Source organism: Fringilla coelebs (genome assembly GCF_963513975.1).
Source record: "Fringilla coelebs genome assembly, chromosome: 14".
In the NCBI taxonomy this organism is placed as follows: Eukaryota; Metazoa; Chordata; class Aves; order Passeriformes; family Fringillidae; genus Fringilla; species Fringilla coelebs.
The window spans coordinates 19,329,680-19,344,864 of record NC_140040.1 but is presented as its reverse complement, the minus strand read 5'-3'; the positions used below and the strand labels follow the sequence as shown (position 1 = coordinate 19,344,864).

At 52.6% G+C, this 15,185-nt stretch overlaps 1 protein-coding gene across 2 annotated transcripts in view; it reads left to right on the top strand.

Moving 5' to 3' along the window:
- Positions 1-7,134: 7,134 nt before the first annotated feature.
- The window catches only part of WTIP (WT1 interacting protein), an 84,035-nt gene continuing 75,984 nt past the window's right edge, over positions 7,135-15,185 (top strand). For both annotated transcript variants that reach the window (XR_014616508.1, XM_084215418.1), the window contains exon 1: positions 7,135-8,953. Coding sequence is in view for 1 of the 2 variants with exons in the window: in XM_084215418.1 (XP_084071544.1) it covers positions 7,504-8,953 (1,450 nt within the window). In the remaining variant the exon portion in view is untranslated. The remainder of the gene's footprint in view (positions 8,954-15,185) is intronic.

Here is a 15,185-nt window from a genome sequence, read left to right as displayed (position 1 = left end):
ATTGTTCTTAACTTTGTGCCATCATTTGGCTGGCAGCATGAAGGGCCAGAGTGAGCTGCACAAGGCATGGCCTGGTGATGTATTTAGGAGGTGCAGTTGTGCTACTCGTGCCTGGGTAATGCTCCTGAGAATGCTCCTGCACCCCTCCTGTCACCTACTTTGAAGTGAAGGATTTTTAATGGATTTCCTTTCCACAGGCTGCTCCCACAGAGCATGGGACAGCTCTTGGCTGCTCTGGTCAGTTCTTTGGAAGTTTGGCAATACAGAATGAGCCATTAAATGCAAACTGCTGCTGTGCAAAATGAAAAGCTGCTTTTCAGAACTGGTGGAGTATGTGTCCTTAATTGGCTGCTAGTCACCAACACTGCATTAATGTAGAATTTTCCAACTTAAACTTTTCTTTGCTCTTTAGAAAAAAAAATAAAAATTGAAGTGTTAATTAAGTTTTCAAGCAATTAAAAACCCCTCCATTTTTCAAATGACAATTTGTTCAACTCCTAATTGCAGGAATGGTCATATGGAAGGAGGTACTGTTGCAAGGCACAAGATCTAAATGTTAAAATGGAGAAGAAATTCTTCCCAGTGCTTTGGCTCAGCAACCTTATGTAGGCTCTGTCTTCACTAACAGTTTTGGAGGCCAGCTCATTAAATCAGTCTACAAACTGCTATTTGCAGTGATATAAATTGGCTCTGCTGTCACACAGGGTTCTCAAGTTGTTTGTTTTTACTCGTGCAAAATTCTCTAATGCAGATAAGCTTTTCTGGCTGCTTTTTTAGGGACAATTCTTTATGCTTGCATTTTTAATTTACTTAGTGAATTCGAGTGCCATGTATGGACAAGAAGATACAGAATGTTACAGACTGCTTTTCTGCAGCAGAGCATGGAGAGGAATATTGGCCATTAATGATTGACAGCAGTTAACCAGAGATTCATTAAGCTGTTCTGAGGGAGGGTGAAGGAATTCCCAAAGCATTGAATCACCTTTATGAGGCAAATGATAACCACTCAGGAGAAGGAGCTCTGGGGCCCTGGTGACTGACAGTCCTGTGCCAGCCCATTTCCTAAAGAGCCACTTCAACACTTGGGTGACCATTTAGTGTTTGTGGTGTTTCTGTGTGACATTTTAGCTTTCCTTTATGAAACCATTCCATAGCTGAACCACAGAGAGAGGTGCATTCTTTGCTGGCCTCTGACAGCTGGGAGCAGATTGATGTGCCATTTCAAGTTCTGACCTTTAAAACAAAGACCTCTTGCTAACCATTTATTATATTTCAGAAGATGAAATCAGCTTGTATGCAGTCTGTAGATACCACTGATATCTGCTTCAAGCCTTACTTCTACTGCCCCAAAATTATAAATTCGGGTTAGAAAACTGAATAAACACAGAATTAAGGGAAATAGATTTGTTCTGTTTCTTTGGTAGACATACTTATTTTCTTCACAGATAAAAAAAAAACCTCCATTTTGTGCATCTAAAATACAGAATGTGCAAGAAAGCAGGAACGAGGATCAGGATAATGTAGCAAATTGTACACTTGTCAGTTATCTGTTTATTGCTTGCCTGGGACTGGGGAGGGAGAGGCAATGCTTTGATTTGGACTCCTTGATGCTTTTAAGGGAGGAACAGGATGAATTACCTGTACTTGTAGATACAGCTTGATATCTGTTATATTGAAAGAAGATAATTGCTGTTTAGATACATGTTATCTTTATCTCTGCCATTGGCAGTCTCCTTCACTCTCATGAGAAAAAGTTAGAAGTTTGCAGAATAATTTCCAGAAGAGAAGATAATTATGGAATTGCTCTTCAGCAACACTGGATACCTGCAAAGGTGAAGCAATTCCAGCCCTGCAGTCCTTGAGGAGACAGACCCCCAGCAGCTTCTGTGGTAGCACTTTGGCTTTGGAGGTGAGGGACTGACACCTTTGCTGCTGGGTAAGTGCAGGGCCAGACTCTGTGGGACACAGGGCTCAGTGGACTGCAGCATTGTTGGGGATTTGGAGAGCAGCTACGAGCTGGAGGGCGCAGAGGATGCAGAATGCAGAGAGCAGACTTGGTTAGTTACACTTATGGAGCAGCTTTATCCTTGCACATTTGTTCATCAGTATCAGTTAACGAGTGATAACTCTATAATGGCTCTAAAATACAATCAAATGTAAATGTTACTGGCTTTCTCAAGAAACCAATGTCCTCTTCCTTCTGGAATGATCCTTCTCATCGCAGGTGAAGTGTGTTGTGCTGCCAGGTCAGGAGGTCAGTGTATGAAGAGGCACCTACAGTCAGGCTGGTACTCCTCACCACCAGAGCAGAGGGGGCTGTGTGTCTGGCAGCAGTGTTTCTGTCCTTTATTCAGTGCAATAATGCTCTCTGATTCCTTTGCTGGATGAAGGTTTGCAGGGTTGCAATCAGGACTTTCTTTGTATCATTTCAAGAGAAAGTGTAGCTCCTCCAACTGTCTGAAATCAGAAGCTATATAACTTCAGACCTCCTTAAAAGTACTTAGTGGGTGCACTGCTAACTGAGCTGGCCGAGTAAATGATGGATTTATGCAAATGTAGTGGTTGGAATATACAGTGACTGTGTCCTGTGAGTGCAAGGAATTATGGCCAGTGCCCTGTGCAGCCTCCTGTATGAGCCCATAAACTGCACTGGACAGAAGTGTGATTATCTGAAATATGTAAGAGAAGTGGAAGATGGAGCTATAAAAGAAATAAGATACATATATGGTGCATTAATCATAAGTGCTTGGACAGATGTTGTCTGTCTACCCCAGCACGTTGACAAAGCGCCTGTTGTGACTGGAATTTTACAGGGTCTGTCCCAAGCTATGTTTGTGCAGCACAGTGAATAGCTGCAGTTGCAGTGAGTAAGAAGAATGTAAAAAATGTTAAATAGTGTTTTATTGCAGATTTAGAATGAGAAATGACCTGTAAGCCTGCAGAGTGGTGTTAGTCAGAAATATTTTAAATAGTTGTGCCTGGTGAGGGCAGCCATTCAAATACAGTGTGTGCTGTCTGCCAGAAGATGGTGCCCTAAAACACTCTAGAATTGCAATTCTTAGAAACTGCGATCAACTGCGAATTATAGTTTTAAAATACAGGTCAGGACAGAGTGATTTGCAAACAAATCACCCTAGTCCAAATACATATTAATATCCAAACTTCATATTCCAAAATGTTGGCTTATACATAAAAGTATTACAACACAAATTAACATACAGGATCCAAACATGCAAAACAAACCAATATAAACCCAATACAGCTACCACTTCAAAGAAAATCAAAGCTTCAGTCTCCCATCCCAAAATATAAACACTTCTTAGCATAAATTTTTAATTAATTTCACAACTTTTTGGGGGATTTGTGTTTGTTTGGGTTTGTTGGGGTTTTTTTTCCATCAGGGTTAAAACAGACCGGAGATAAAAGAATAATAATTTGTGTTCTTTACCAAGAAACAGATCCATTTTAGAAGTAGAAAACAGCTACCTCGTGGATGCCAAGGTATAATTTCATTGATTTCTTAATGCCAGAGACAAAGAAATAAATTGCAAAAAAGCAGGTAGCATCCAGTTCAGAAGGCAAATCTGCAGAGCAGCCTCAGATTGTTCAGCTGATGAAGTGAGACAAAGAAGTCCCTCCTGCATTGTGTCAGGTCTGATATAACACACGCACACCACAACACAAGTCGGGGGATTTTTGCCATTGTCTTCACCCAAGCTAAAGTTTCCACGGGGAGTTCTTACACTGACAGCTCTCCTGCCTTGCTGGCAATGACCTGTTTGCAGCTGGGGGAAGCAAAGGCCGAGCAGTGGCTCTCCCTCCCTGCCTGCTGGCTCGGGTGGTGCTCCCCTGTAGACTCTGGCAATTACCAGGACCAGGAGGGCTCTGCCTGGGAGGCCGGGCCAGCTGATATTCACAGATCAATAACTCCACCTGGCTGTTTTGCTCCCTTTAAGTCTTAGACAATGGAGTTTATTTAACAGAAGCAGCTGGCTTTTCTTAGTGTCTGATTTACTGAGATAACTTAAAATCAAACCATGAAATGAACTTCAGCTTTAATAACACTCCCACAGCTCTTGTGCTCTTAGTTGCAGAAGTGTCAGTCTTTTTGGAGTATATACATGTTACTGCTGGTTGCTATAATTAAGCAAGTATTTTGAAAATTAGGTAGGGAGAAAACCACATCAGGATTGTCAAGCTGGAACTACCCAGTATTTTGGATTTTGGTGTATCCAACAATGAAGAGAACGATGGGGCTGCTCAATACAACAGCAGCTTTAACTCCAGTCTTTATTTGCACAGCCAGGTACAGAAGGTCCTCTGTGAGCAATGCAGCAGTGCTGTGTACCACTGCAAGCACATTTATTCCACCTGCATGGCCCACACCTGGGGCTGTACCACAGATAAATGTGAGTTTCTTCACGTGTGTGACAGAAGAACAGCTCCCTGGTGAAGAGGGGCCAGAAGCATTGCCCCTGCAGCAGGTACAAGATGGGAACACAGGAACAGGATGTTACTCACCAAGCATAAGCTTTCTAACAGTAAAAGTGAGTGATTTTTACCATTTGATCCACACTGCTTGCTAAAAAGGGCTGTTTCCTTAGACTCCCCAGTATGTTTTTCCCATGAGTTCACACCCAACAGAGTCCATGCTTTCGTGACTCAAGTACCAATAGACTTAGTGCAGAAACCTGCTGGCAGCAGAAGCAGCACAGAGCAAGTGCAGATTTGTGGCTCAGAAGGACAGAGCTACAGGAGGACGCTGTTGCTGGAAGTGTGAGCTGCAGCTTCAGCTCTGCAGTTCCTGCTGTAAGGACACCTGCCTAAAATGCTTCCTCACAAGAGCGCACGGGCAGGGCTCCCCAGCATGTCCTACCCACTCTGTCAGATTAGTAATAAAGCTATCAAATGTTGTAAGGTTAAATAAAAAACCAACCAGACAAACAAAAAACAAACAAACAAAAAAAAAAAAAAAGAAAAACAAAACCCCCAAAATAAAACAAGATACCCTTAAAACAGAGTACATTTATTTTCTTGACGTGTGCCAACCTTCCAAGCTGTGCGTGAGCCTCTCCCGGTTTCTCAGGAAGACAATCTTATAAAAACGGACACTAAGTGGTGCTAACTCAGTAACGGGAGAGAACAGCCTCACACAGGCCCCAGGAACGATCGAAGGAGCTCTGCAGCAGTACACTGGAGGGCAGCAGGTCATGAGATGCCCGCTGCCACAAACAAACTTCATCTCAGGTGGGGCAGATGAAGGCTCAAGTTGAAAATGTCTCCATGTGCTCAGTGGGAGGGAGCTCTCTTTGTTCGTGGAGGGGATGTGTCCATGTGCCATGGCTGACAGCATCATGTCTGTGCTGGCCACTTTACCAGGCTCTGTGGCTTGAATAGGATGGGGACTGGAGCTGCTGCTGTGACCCCCCCCAGCCGGGGCACATGCCCCAGGCAGTGTTTGCTGCTGGTCCCGGGAGCAGGAGCAGCAAGGGACTGCACCAGGACACCCTGCTGCAGAGGCACCTTCCACCATCACACACCTGCGGGCTACGGCTGAAATGTAACTTGTTCCACCAGTACCACACGTGGTAACAGCTTGTTTAGGAGATGGGCAAAAAGTGTAATGAGAGATGTGAACACAGAAAAGAGCACTCGATTCCCGAGAGTGGTGGTGTTTGCTTATGTACGTCCACATGGACTGCCTCTGCCATGCCTATCAGGTTTGTTTGTCAGGTCTTGCTCTGCACATTTACATGGTTTGTTGGATTTTTTTCCTGACACCCCTACACACAAGAGAAGAGATTGCCAATCAATTGCCCTCCACTGCTGCGGACGTTTTTGATTACACAGTTGCTTTTAACGTTTTATTTGGTGCAATAACAGAATAAAATGTTCTTGCATAGCAGAGTGTCTATAGCTCAAACCTGAGCCATAATTCTCTCCTCTCAGGGTGGTCAGCACCCAGCAGTGTTAGGACACACGTCAGGTACCTGTTGTTAGGGCTTTGTCAGCATTTCTGCCGTCAACACAAATGATTGCCAGGGAGCTGAAGCTCAGTTGAAACAAACAAACAAACAAACAAACACCTGTAGGCTACGGTTTAGTATCGGGGATCTGGTTCAGTTACCGTTTTGAGGGGTTGTTTTCTGACATCCTTCCCCGTGAGCACACAGATGTAAATAGCAAGCGGCGCCGGGGTGTTCGTCACCCATCAACAGATGAAGCTCTTGCAGTCACACGTACAGTAGCTGCTTTTTTACACTCCCGTCAGCTCACACATTGCTTTAGGCCACAATATGTTTATCATATGTCTTAGCGCTGCCTTTTTTTTTTCCTAAGACTTAATAAATAACTGGCAACAACCCTCAGCTGCCGTGCTACAAACACAAGTCCTTTCAGCGGAGGCACCTGGCCAGCGCCGGGGACTCCGCACAGGTGCGGGGCTGCTCCCGACCCTCGGCCCCCGCAGCGATGCCGGTGTTTGTTTGGGGGAGCCGCGGCCGCAGGTGGGCAGAGCCGTCCCTTCCCCACGCGGGACGAGGCCGCGGGTCCTACCGGAAAGTTCCAGCGAGGGGCGCGGGCGGCGGAGCCCCCCCGGGCCGGGATCCCGAGCGCTGCTGCCCGGGCGTTCCGTGCGCGGCTCCCCGGGGCCGCCCGAGCCCCGCGCGGGGACCCCCGGCGCGGTGACAGCCCCGCCGCCGCCGCGGCACCGCCCGCCGCCGGCCCCGGGCCGGGCGCAGCCAGCCCTGCCGAGGAGGGAGCTGCCGACCCCGCCGCCGAGCAGCGCCGCGGCCGCCCTCTCCCTGACTGACTCGGGGAAAATCATTGTTTGGCTCCGGCATTAGCTACATTCCAGCGGGACGCAGCGCCCAGTCTCCTTCCTCGCATTCCTGCCCCACACAAAGGAGTCCCTGCCTCGCCGCGCCCCGCGCCGCGCTCGCCGCGCCGCAGAGCCCCTCCGGGCCGGCCGCCGCCTTCGCCCCCGCCCGGGGGTGCGGGCGGGCCGCGGCCCCGCCGCGGGGCGGCCGCCGGGGGCGGCGGGGGCAGGGACCCGCCGAGCGCAAATTCCTCCGCGCAGCGCGCCATTGACTGGACCGAGCAACTTATTTAAGGCTGGAAAGTGACACAGGGGCGCCTCGTCTGCGCCGGCCGCGCTCCGCCGGGCAGCCCGGCCGCACCGAGCCCAGTGCCGCGGCGCGGGATGCCGCCCGGGTGACCGCCCCGAGCCCGGCCGCCGCCTCGCAGCTCTCCGGACAAGGAGCCGCGTCCCGCCGCTGCCCCGCCAGGACCGCGAGAAGGGGCTTTCTTTTTGGGTGCTTTTTTTAGTGTTGCTGGATTTAGGGAGTTTTTTTTGCTCTTTGGATTTTTTTTTTTTTTTGCCTTTTTTCTTCTTCTTTTTCTTTTTTTTTTTTTTTAACTCCTTTTCTTTCTCCGCTCCGAGCTGCGCTTTCGCGGAGACTTCACCGCCCTTCCCCGCCCCGCGCCGCCGGGCTCCGGCAGAGCATGGAGAAGTACGAGGAGGACATGGCACTGAAGGCCACCAAGTTCATGGAGGACCTGTCCCTGTACGAGCCCTGCCCGGAGGGTCCGTACGGCCGGGGCGGCCGCCGGGACCTGGTACTGCACCCCGACCTGGAGGAGACCAAGCGGGTCATCGCCGCCCACATGACGGCGGAGCAGCGGGGCCGGAAGATGAACGGCACCGCCGCGCCGCCGCCGCCCGCCGAAGGCTTCCCCGCCGCCGCCCCCTGCGGCAAAGCCGCCCCGCTCCGCGCCAACGGCCGCGCCGCCGCCGAGCCGCCGCCGGGCGCGGGCCCGCCGTGCTGCGAGGAGGGGCTGTGCACCCGCTCCGAGGTGGCGCTGCCCTGCTACAGCGGCTTCGCCGACAAGGGCAAGCGCTACTCGGCCGAGGGCTACCGCTACGCCGCGGGCAGCGCCTACGAGGGCGGCTACGTGGCCAAGGGCGGCGGGCGGGCGCCCGGCGGCCCGGACGGCAAGTTCGGCGCCGCCAGCCCGCGGGCCAGCCTGGCCGCCGCCTCGCCGGGCCCCGCCGCCGAGCACGGCAAGTTCTCCAGCCCGCGCTCCAGCCTGGGCGGCGCGGTCGCGCTGCCCTACGAGAAGTTCTCCAGCCCCCGTTCCAGCCTGGTGGTGCCCGGGCAGGACAAGTACGGCAGCCCCCGCGCCAGCCTAGTGCAGTACGACGGAGCCGCCCTCAGCCCCCGCTCCAGCTACGCCAGCACGGCCAGCGACACCAGCAAACACTCCAGCCCCCGCGCCAGCCTCACCGGCTACGACGGCGGCGGCAGCAAGCCCAGCAGCAACCGCACCAGCGGCATCAGCATGGGCTACGACCAGCGCCACGCCAGCCCCCGCTCCAGCACCGCCAGCCAGTACTCCTGCACCGCCAGCCCCCGCTCCAGCTACTCGGACTCCAGGTACGGCCCGCCGGGCAGCGCCGAGCCCGAGGGGGCGGGCGGCACCGGGCTCGCCATGGCTAGCCCCCGCTCCAGCCTGTGCGGCCCCGAGGGCCGCGGCTCGGCCGGCCCCGCCGTGGTCAGCCCCCGCTCCAGCATCTCCAGCCAGAGCTCGCGGAGCTCCCGGGGCTCCATGAGCGCCTATCCCGAGCTGCAGCTGCCGTCGCCCCGCTCGTCCCTGCTGGGGCCCGGCCTGCAGGAGGACGGCGCCGTGCCCGAGCTGGGGGACGTGTACCACCGCATCCATGCCCAGTCCCCGCCGCGGCACGACCAGCAGCACCCGGCCGGCGCCCCCGAGCCGCCGCCCCCCTACGCCTACAGCCCCACCAAAGGCTCCGCTTCGGCTCCCAAATTCAAGCTCCCCTACCAGGTGACGCCGTGCCGGGAGAGCGGCCCCAGCCAGGCGGAGAGGCGGCTGGAGGCGCTGACGCTGGAGCTGGAGAAGGAGCTGGAGATGCACATGAAGAAGGAGTACTTCGGTGAGTGGGGCGGGGGGAGCGGGCGGCTGGAGGGCGGCGGTGTGCGGGGCCTGCCGAGCCGGGCGGCTTCGGCCGTGGAGGAGGCGGGTGTGCGATGCCCGGGGCTGCTCTGGACCAGGTGCCTGCTGAAGTCTCACATGGCCACAGACACTGTCTGGTGTCCGAAGCGCTTGCACCGTAGTTCACTCCCGGTATGTGAACTCTATGCCGTCTCTTCCTAACGCGGTTTGCCGGGAATGTGTGATGCTTCCCTTTCCACGTGCGGCTGGGAGATAAGTGTCTGTAGCGTGACGAGAGCTGCTTGTGCACTCGGGGCTTACAGTGACTCTCGTTTGTCTCCCTTCCTCACGGGATGCTGAAGCTTCTCTGCTAGCCTCCAGCATCCCAGATGATGTGGTGTTTGCGATTCTGCCCTCAGTCTGTGGTGACTTTTGTAGGTGATGAGTATGGCTGGTGGAGCAGTTCTTAGTGCCTCGTTCAATGAAATCTTTGTGCTGGTTCAGAGTACCTGTGGGAGCCCAGCATTGTTCCTGCCCGCGAGGCCTCGCAGGGTGTGCTCAGCACACAGGGACATCCCTGGGTCCTCAGGGGAGTTTGGAGGAGAGGAGCCTTCGGCCCTTGCTGAGGTTAAGTCGGCCTGTTGGTCACCTCCTGAATTTTTGTTGCCTTTTTTATGGAAAAAATAACTTATTGAAACGTGTATGTTCTTGAAATGTGGATGAGTGCACGTGTTTTATAGCCACAGTAGTTAGGATTAGGCTCCCCTGCCTGTCTTACTTTGTACTGGATGCCAAAGGCTAAAAACCCCTGTGAAAAGCTGATCCCGGGGTGTGCAGATCCTGCCCTGGGCAGGAGCTCGGTCGTTCCCTGCCCGAGCGTGGGGATGTCAGAGCTCCGGTAGGGAGGGAGAGGCCGGGCAAGGTGAGGGGGTGCGGATGGGCCAGCGCCATCCGAGCCTTTGGGGGAATGGGCATCTCCGTGCTCTGTGTGCTGCCGGCCGTGTGCGCTCCTGAGCACGGAGCCGTGCGTGTCACCCCGGCCTGACTCGGTCGCGTGTTTTTGGTGCAGCATTGGGGCTCTGCAGGGAGGGACGGAGTTGCAGGGCCGCCTTCGATGAGAGAGACCCGGGCCGGCCGGTGGAGGTAGCTAAGTGAGCAGCCGCCTCTCTAGCAGGAAAACCTTTCTGTAAACTGCAGCGGCGGAGTTTCTCCAAGCTTTTGTGCCCAGACAAAGGAGGCTGAATGCAGCGCTTACTGCCTTCCTTCATCCGTCTGGGGCTGATAAGGAAGCTGATGGATCACCCGCTGGATGTTTTGCAGTGTTGGCACCTGGCAGGGTGCTGAGGGATGCTGTGGTTCCCTTCGGAGAGGGGCAGAAGCTGCGTGGGGCTTGTAACACACAAACTGCAGGAACTGTTACCTTCAACATTCCCACGGCCTGCAGTGGGAGACTGAGGAATAAAATGTGAGAGAAAGAACAAGTTACCTGTCCTGAGCCTCTGGGAGGTGTTTCCCGTGGCCTGGGGAAGCTGAGGGTGCAGTCAGGGGCCCCAGGAGCAAATGTGGGGAATGTGTGTTGGGGATAGATCGTCCTGTTTCTCAGATTTTGGCTGCTGCAGGTGGCCCTGCTTGCACGTGTGCTCCCAGCCTCGGGAGATGCCCCCAGTGCAGGATGAGCAGTGCCTGGGGCTGGGCAGCTCTGGAGGCTCCTGCTGTGGCAGCACCAAGGACCACTGCTGTGACTGCCACCCTGGAAGCACGTGAAACCCAGAACACTGGGCTGCTTTGAAAGAGAAAAGTTGAATTATGTGAGCTGCTGAGGTTTTGGTAAATCCTGGTGGATTTGATCCCACCTTTCCACCTTTTTGGCTCAGATGATCCATGTGGGTGAATGCTGGGTTTTGCCTGAGCCAGTGCATGAGAGGCTGACAGGGCTGACCACAGGCTGTTGGGTCAGAGTGAAGGAGCGTGAGAACAGAATAGGGAGAAGTCTGGTTCTAGTTTGACTTACCTGAGGGTGTCTTAATAAAAGGAATCAAGGAAAATGCCTTGATTTTCATTGCAGTTTGTACATGCTGCAGCTGTGAGGGGCCTGCATAGCACTGGTGAGGGGCACACTCTGGAGGCAGTGGTGGCTGTTCTTTGGTGCCTGTGGAGAGCAGAAGTGTTGAGCCAATAGGTCCAACAAGGTAGAGGGGGCAGAGATGCTTTACTGCTTCTTAATTAGATGAGCTCAATTGTCTAATGAGTAAATGCTGATACGAGGACACCAGGTATTTACTGTGCTCTGTGTCCTGTCATCATGTTGTTGTTGTCTGCCCCTACACCCCCAGTAAAATTAAAAATTGAGCAGTGTGCTATTTTGGAACTGGTCAAGGGACTAGCCAGCTCTGCTCTGGGGAGGAGCAGCCCTAGCCTGCCTCCATGCTGGCTGTGGGTCAGTTTGTGTGAGTGCTCCCCCAAGGGTGCTGGTGCTGCCAGGCCCTGGCTGCTTTCCCACCCCTCCCTGCTCTGCTTCAGGAGGGAGCCGTAGTCTGGGACAGATAAATACGAGATGGGGCAGAAGTGCAGGGTCTGATCTCCAGAGAGATCAGGCCAGGCAGGGTGCAAGCCCTCAGGTTTGCCTGTGCTGGGAACTTTGTTTTACTGCTCCAGCTTCTCCACCCTCCCCTTCCTTCTCCCAGGCTGCAGTGCATCTGGAGAGAGAAGGAAGATCCCTCCTACCCTCGGTTTAATCTGAGTAAAGATGCCAGTGCTGCCAAAAGAAAGGCTCTGCATCTGCCCAGTTGTACAGGTGAGGCACGGCACCATTCCACTTCCACGTGCTCCCACCAACACCTTGCAGCCACCTGCACTCACTGATCTGACAGAAACAAAGCCTGCAGAGAAGGAGGGAGAAGAGGGAAGGTTGTTTGGGGCTGGATTGGTGAGCTGCTGCAACTCACCTTTGTCAGAGAGATGGCTGGAGCTGACCCGAGGCAGAGGGTGCAGACAGGGCTCCAGGAAGCCAAGACCCTTCCTTTGGCAGCAGCTGAACTGGGTAAAGCTGTGAGACTTTGTTCCCTTGTAGCTGCTTCCTGTGCATTCCCTGTCCAAACCTCTGTCTCCTCAACCCTCTGAGACCCCCTGTCAAGGTATGGCAGTTTGGTAAATGTGCTTGGTTTAGTGGCAGATGCTGAGAAGTGAGGTATTAAAAAAGTACTTTCACTCATTTTTACAAGTCTTTTGAGCTTAACGATTATATGAGGTGAGGTAAAAGTTGTTTTAGGAATGTTTTTTAAATGGAGTGTTCATCCTGAGGTGTCAGCAGGACATTGGTGGGTGTTGGAAAGTCATGAGCTCAGGTGCTGTCTTAAAATCTGTTTTCTTTGCAGAATACTTCAGTCTGATGTCTAGGGGTTGGAAAAGTGCAAGGTTAAAGCTGTATTTTGGCACACCCATCCAAGTGTGCATCCTTGTGGGACTGACTGTAAACCTTGTCACCTGCCAGGCAGGGAAAGGTCCAAGTTGAGCACTTGGGCTGTTTTGCTGCTATTTTTTGCAGCAGATCTCTCTGCTGGAGTGCTGTCAGCAGTGCAGGGGTGCAGGCACACACTGCTGGCAGGGCAGCCCCTGCTGTGCTGCAGCCATCCCCCACCCAGGGCTCTGCTCACCTTGGCCATGTTCATGGAATCCATCATGGATTGTGATTTAAGAAGTGACCTAATTGTCACATTGTCCTCTCCTAAAGCTGCAGGAGGTCCCTGATCCCGGGGAGGTGGCTGCTGTGCCAAGTCCAGAGAGCCAAGCAAGGCTGCAGCTCTGCCTCGTCCTTCAGCTCCCCTTGTGCAGGCAGTGCCCTCTGTGAAGGTGCTTCTGCCCATCCCTGCACACCCAGAGCCTCCCCCAGCCCTGGCTGCCAGCTCAGCCCCCTGCCCACACTGAGGTGCAGAACTGAGTTCACACAGTGAGAACAAGGGATGTGTCCCAGAGCTGCCACCTTCCACCTTCCCTGCCTTCCACGGGCAGCTCTGTGCTCAGGAAGAGCCCGGGGACACGAAGGAGGCTTGCCAGGGGAAGCAGGGGTGTCTCAGGGGACACACAAAGCCTGGGTTCTGTTAACAATACATTCCTCAGTTCAGCACAGCCCTGGTGAGCAGCCTTGACTTCTGAGAGCTCTCTCTTTCCAGAGAGCCATCCAGCAGTACCAGCACACGTTTTCTGGAGCACCACCAAGAAACAGTGCTGATAACGTGGTGCTGAAAAGCCTTTGGCTCGGTAGGTCAGGGAAGGGAAGACCGGGTGAAGGGAGGAAATAAATCTCTAGACCCATCCAGGCCCTTTCTGCCCTTTTTGTGTGTAGTCATCCATGTAAATCTGGATTTGAGCCCTGCAATATGGTCATGAATTCAGAGTTGTATGTTTGTGCTTGTTCTGTGTGTGCAGGTCGATGTGACAGAGGTGTTTATGCAAGTGGGATCAAAATTAAGACAGGTAACAGTGGTAAGTCTCTGAAAGCTGTATTGCACAGAGATGAAATTTGAAAATTTGAATGAAATTTAGATGAGCTTGCAGTTGGTGAGCAGAACAGTTGAGAGATAGATTTGCTGTGGTGTTGTTTTCAGTCTTAGGAATTCCTGAAGGTTTCTTTGTGAAATATTAGTTCTTTCCTGTTTCCATCAAAGTAAAGGCACTGATTGATACATCACATCATTTGGGGGGATAAGCAGCGGTTTATTATCTGGTAATTACTTTATATTTCTCTTTTGCTCGGCTTAGAAATTAATTCAGTGTTGGTAAGCAGTTGATGCCCTTCAGCATTTGCAGTTGAGGCTGCCTGGGAAAAAAATTGCCTTTGAATGGCAAACACTTAAACAGAACTAAGCTCACATGGGGGGTCCCTGAAGTGCTCAAACAGGCTGTGTGCCTCTGAGTTCTGGATTTTATAATCTCCCATTACAGCTGGGAAATACATTGCTGAAACCACTTTGAGAGTGGTCAGGCTCTTCTGGCCAAAGAGCAGGAAAGGCTCAAGGAGGTGTGTGCTCAGGGGGAAGGGGCAGGAGGAGCTGCCCTGGGAGCTGCTGGGGTCCCTGTGGGGTGGCAGCATCCTCGGGGCCACCAGGAGCCTGTCCCCTCAGTGAGGCAGGAAATCGTGGTCAGAGGGGTAAAGTGTGTAGCTGGAACATCATCCAAAGGGAGGTGGAGGGACAGAAAGTAGAAGGAATTAACGTGGAAAAAGCATGGGATAACACCAGTGTACAGAGCTGGGAAAAGGGAATTTTGTCTGTGGCATGGAATGTGCTATGAGGGATGCTCCTGAGATGGCTTCTTGCAGTCCCTGCTAGCCATGCACAACCTTATGATGCTCCTTGCAGATGGGGATTGATATAATAACAGCAGGGGAGAGTTGTGGAGTATGTGTGGTTTTGTTTTATTAGGTACTAGACAATGTAGCATGTACAATTAACATGAAATGGGAATTTGGATGGCTGTAACTTGGATGGAAGCCTGTGTTATGAATGGGGACAAGCATTTTCTTATCTTCAGTGGCAGGACACTTGGCTGTGGATGGGATATTGTTTCATAGCAAATGGTCTTTTTGTTTCTTTTCACTGCTCATGCTTTTACTCTGTTAAAAGTTAAAGCACTGTGTGTAAGAGGGAGAGGAGGAAACCCTTCTTCCCAAGAACTGCCACGTGCTGGATTGGGGGTGCCAGGGTGATGTTCCAGGGTGAGGTTTGTGTCAGCAGGACAAGGGCTGGTGCAGGCAGGAGCACTGCTGTGCCGTGCCTGGTTTGGGGATGCTCCTGGGGGTGCCCAGCAGGCTTTGGGGCCAGGGGGAGGGCAGGGAGTGTTGGCAGGGGCTGAGGGGAGCCTGTGCTCAGCTGGGTTTGGAGTGGGAATGCTGTGAGAAACGCTGAGCAATTCATAAAACCCCAACTCAATCAGCTCTGCTCTCTCAGGTGGGTCAGGGAGGCATCCTGAGCAACGCTGGAAGCCAAAAATGGGTCTGTGGCAGAGTGGAACTTGCATTGGCAGTTGTTTCCCTCACCTCCATGCTGGGTCTTCCACAGAGATTTTTGGGTGTGAATGTCCTGTTTGAGCTCCAGTCACTCCCTGGGGGTGTGAGAACTGGGAGGAAATCCCAGTTGAGTGACTTCCATGGGCTCAGTTTGCAGAACAGAAATGCTACCCTGCTGTGGAGGAACAGCTAACTGTCAAAGTAGCTGGTTTTATAATTTGATCCAAGT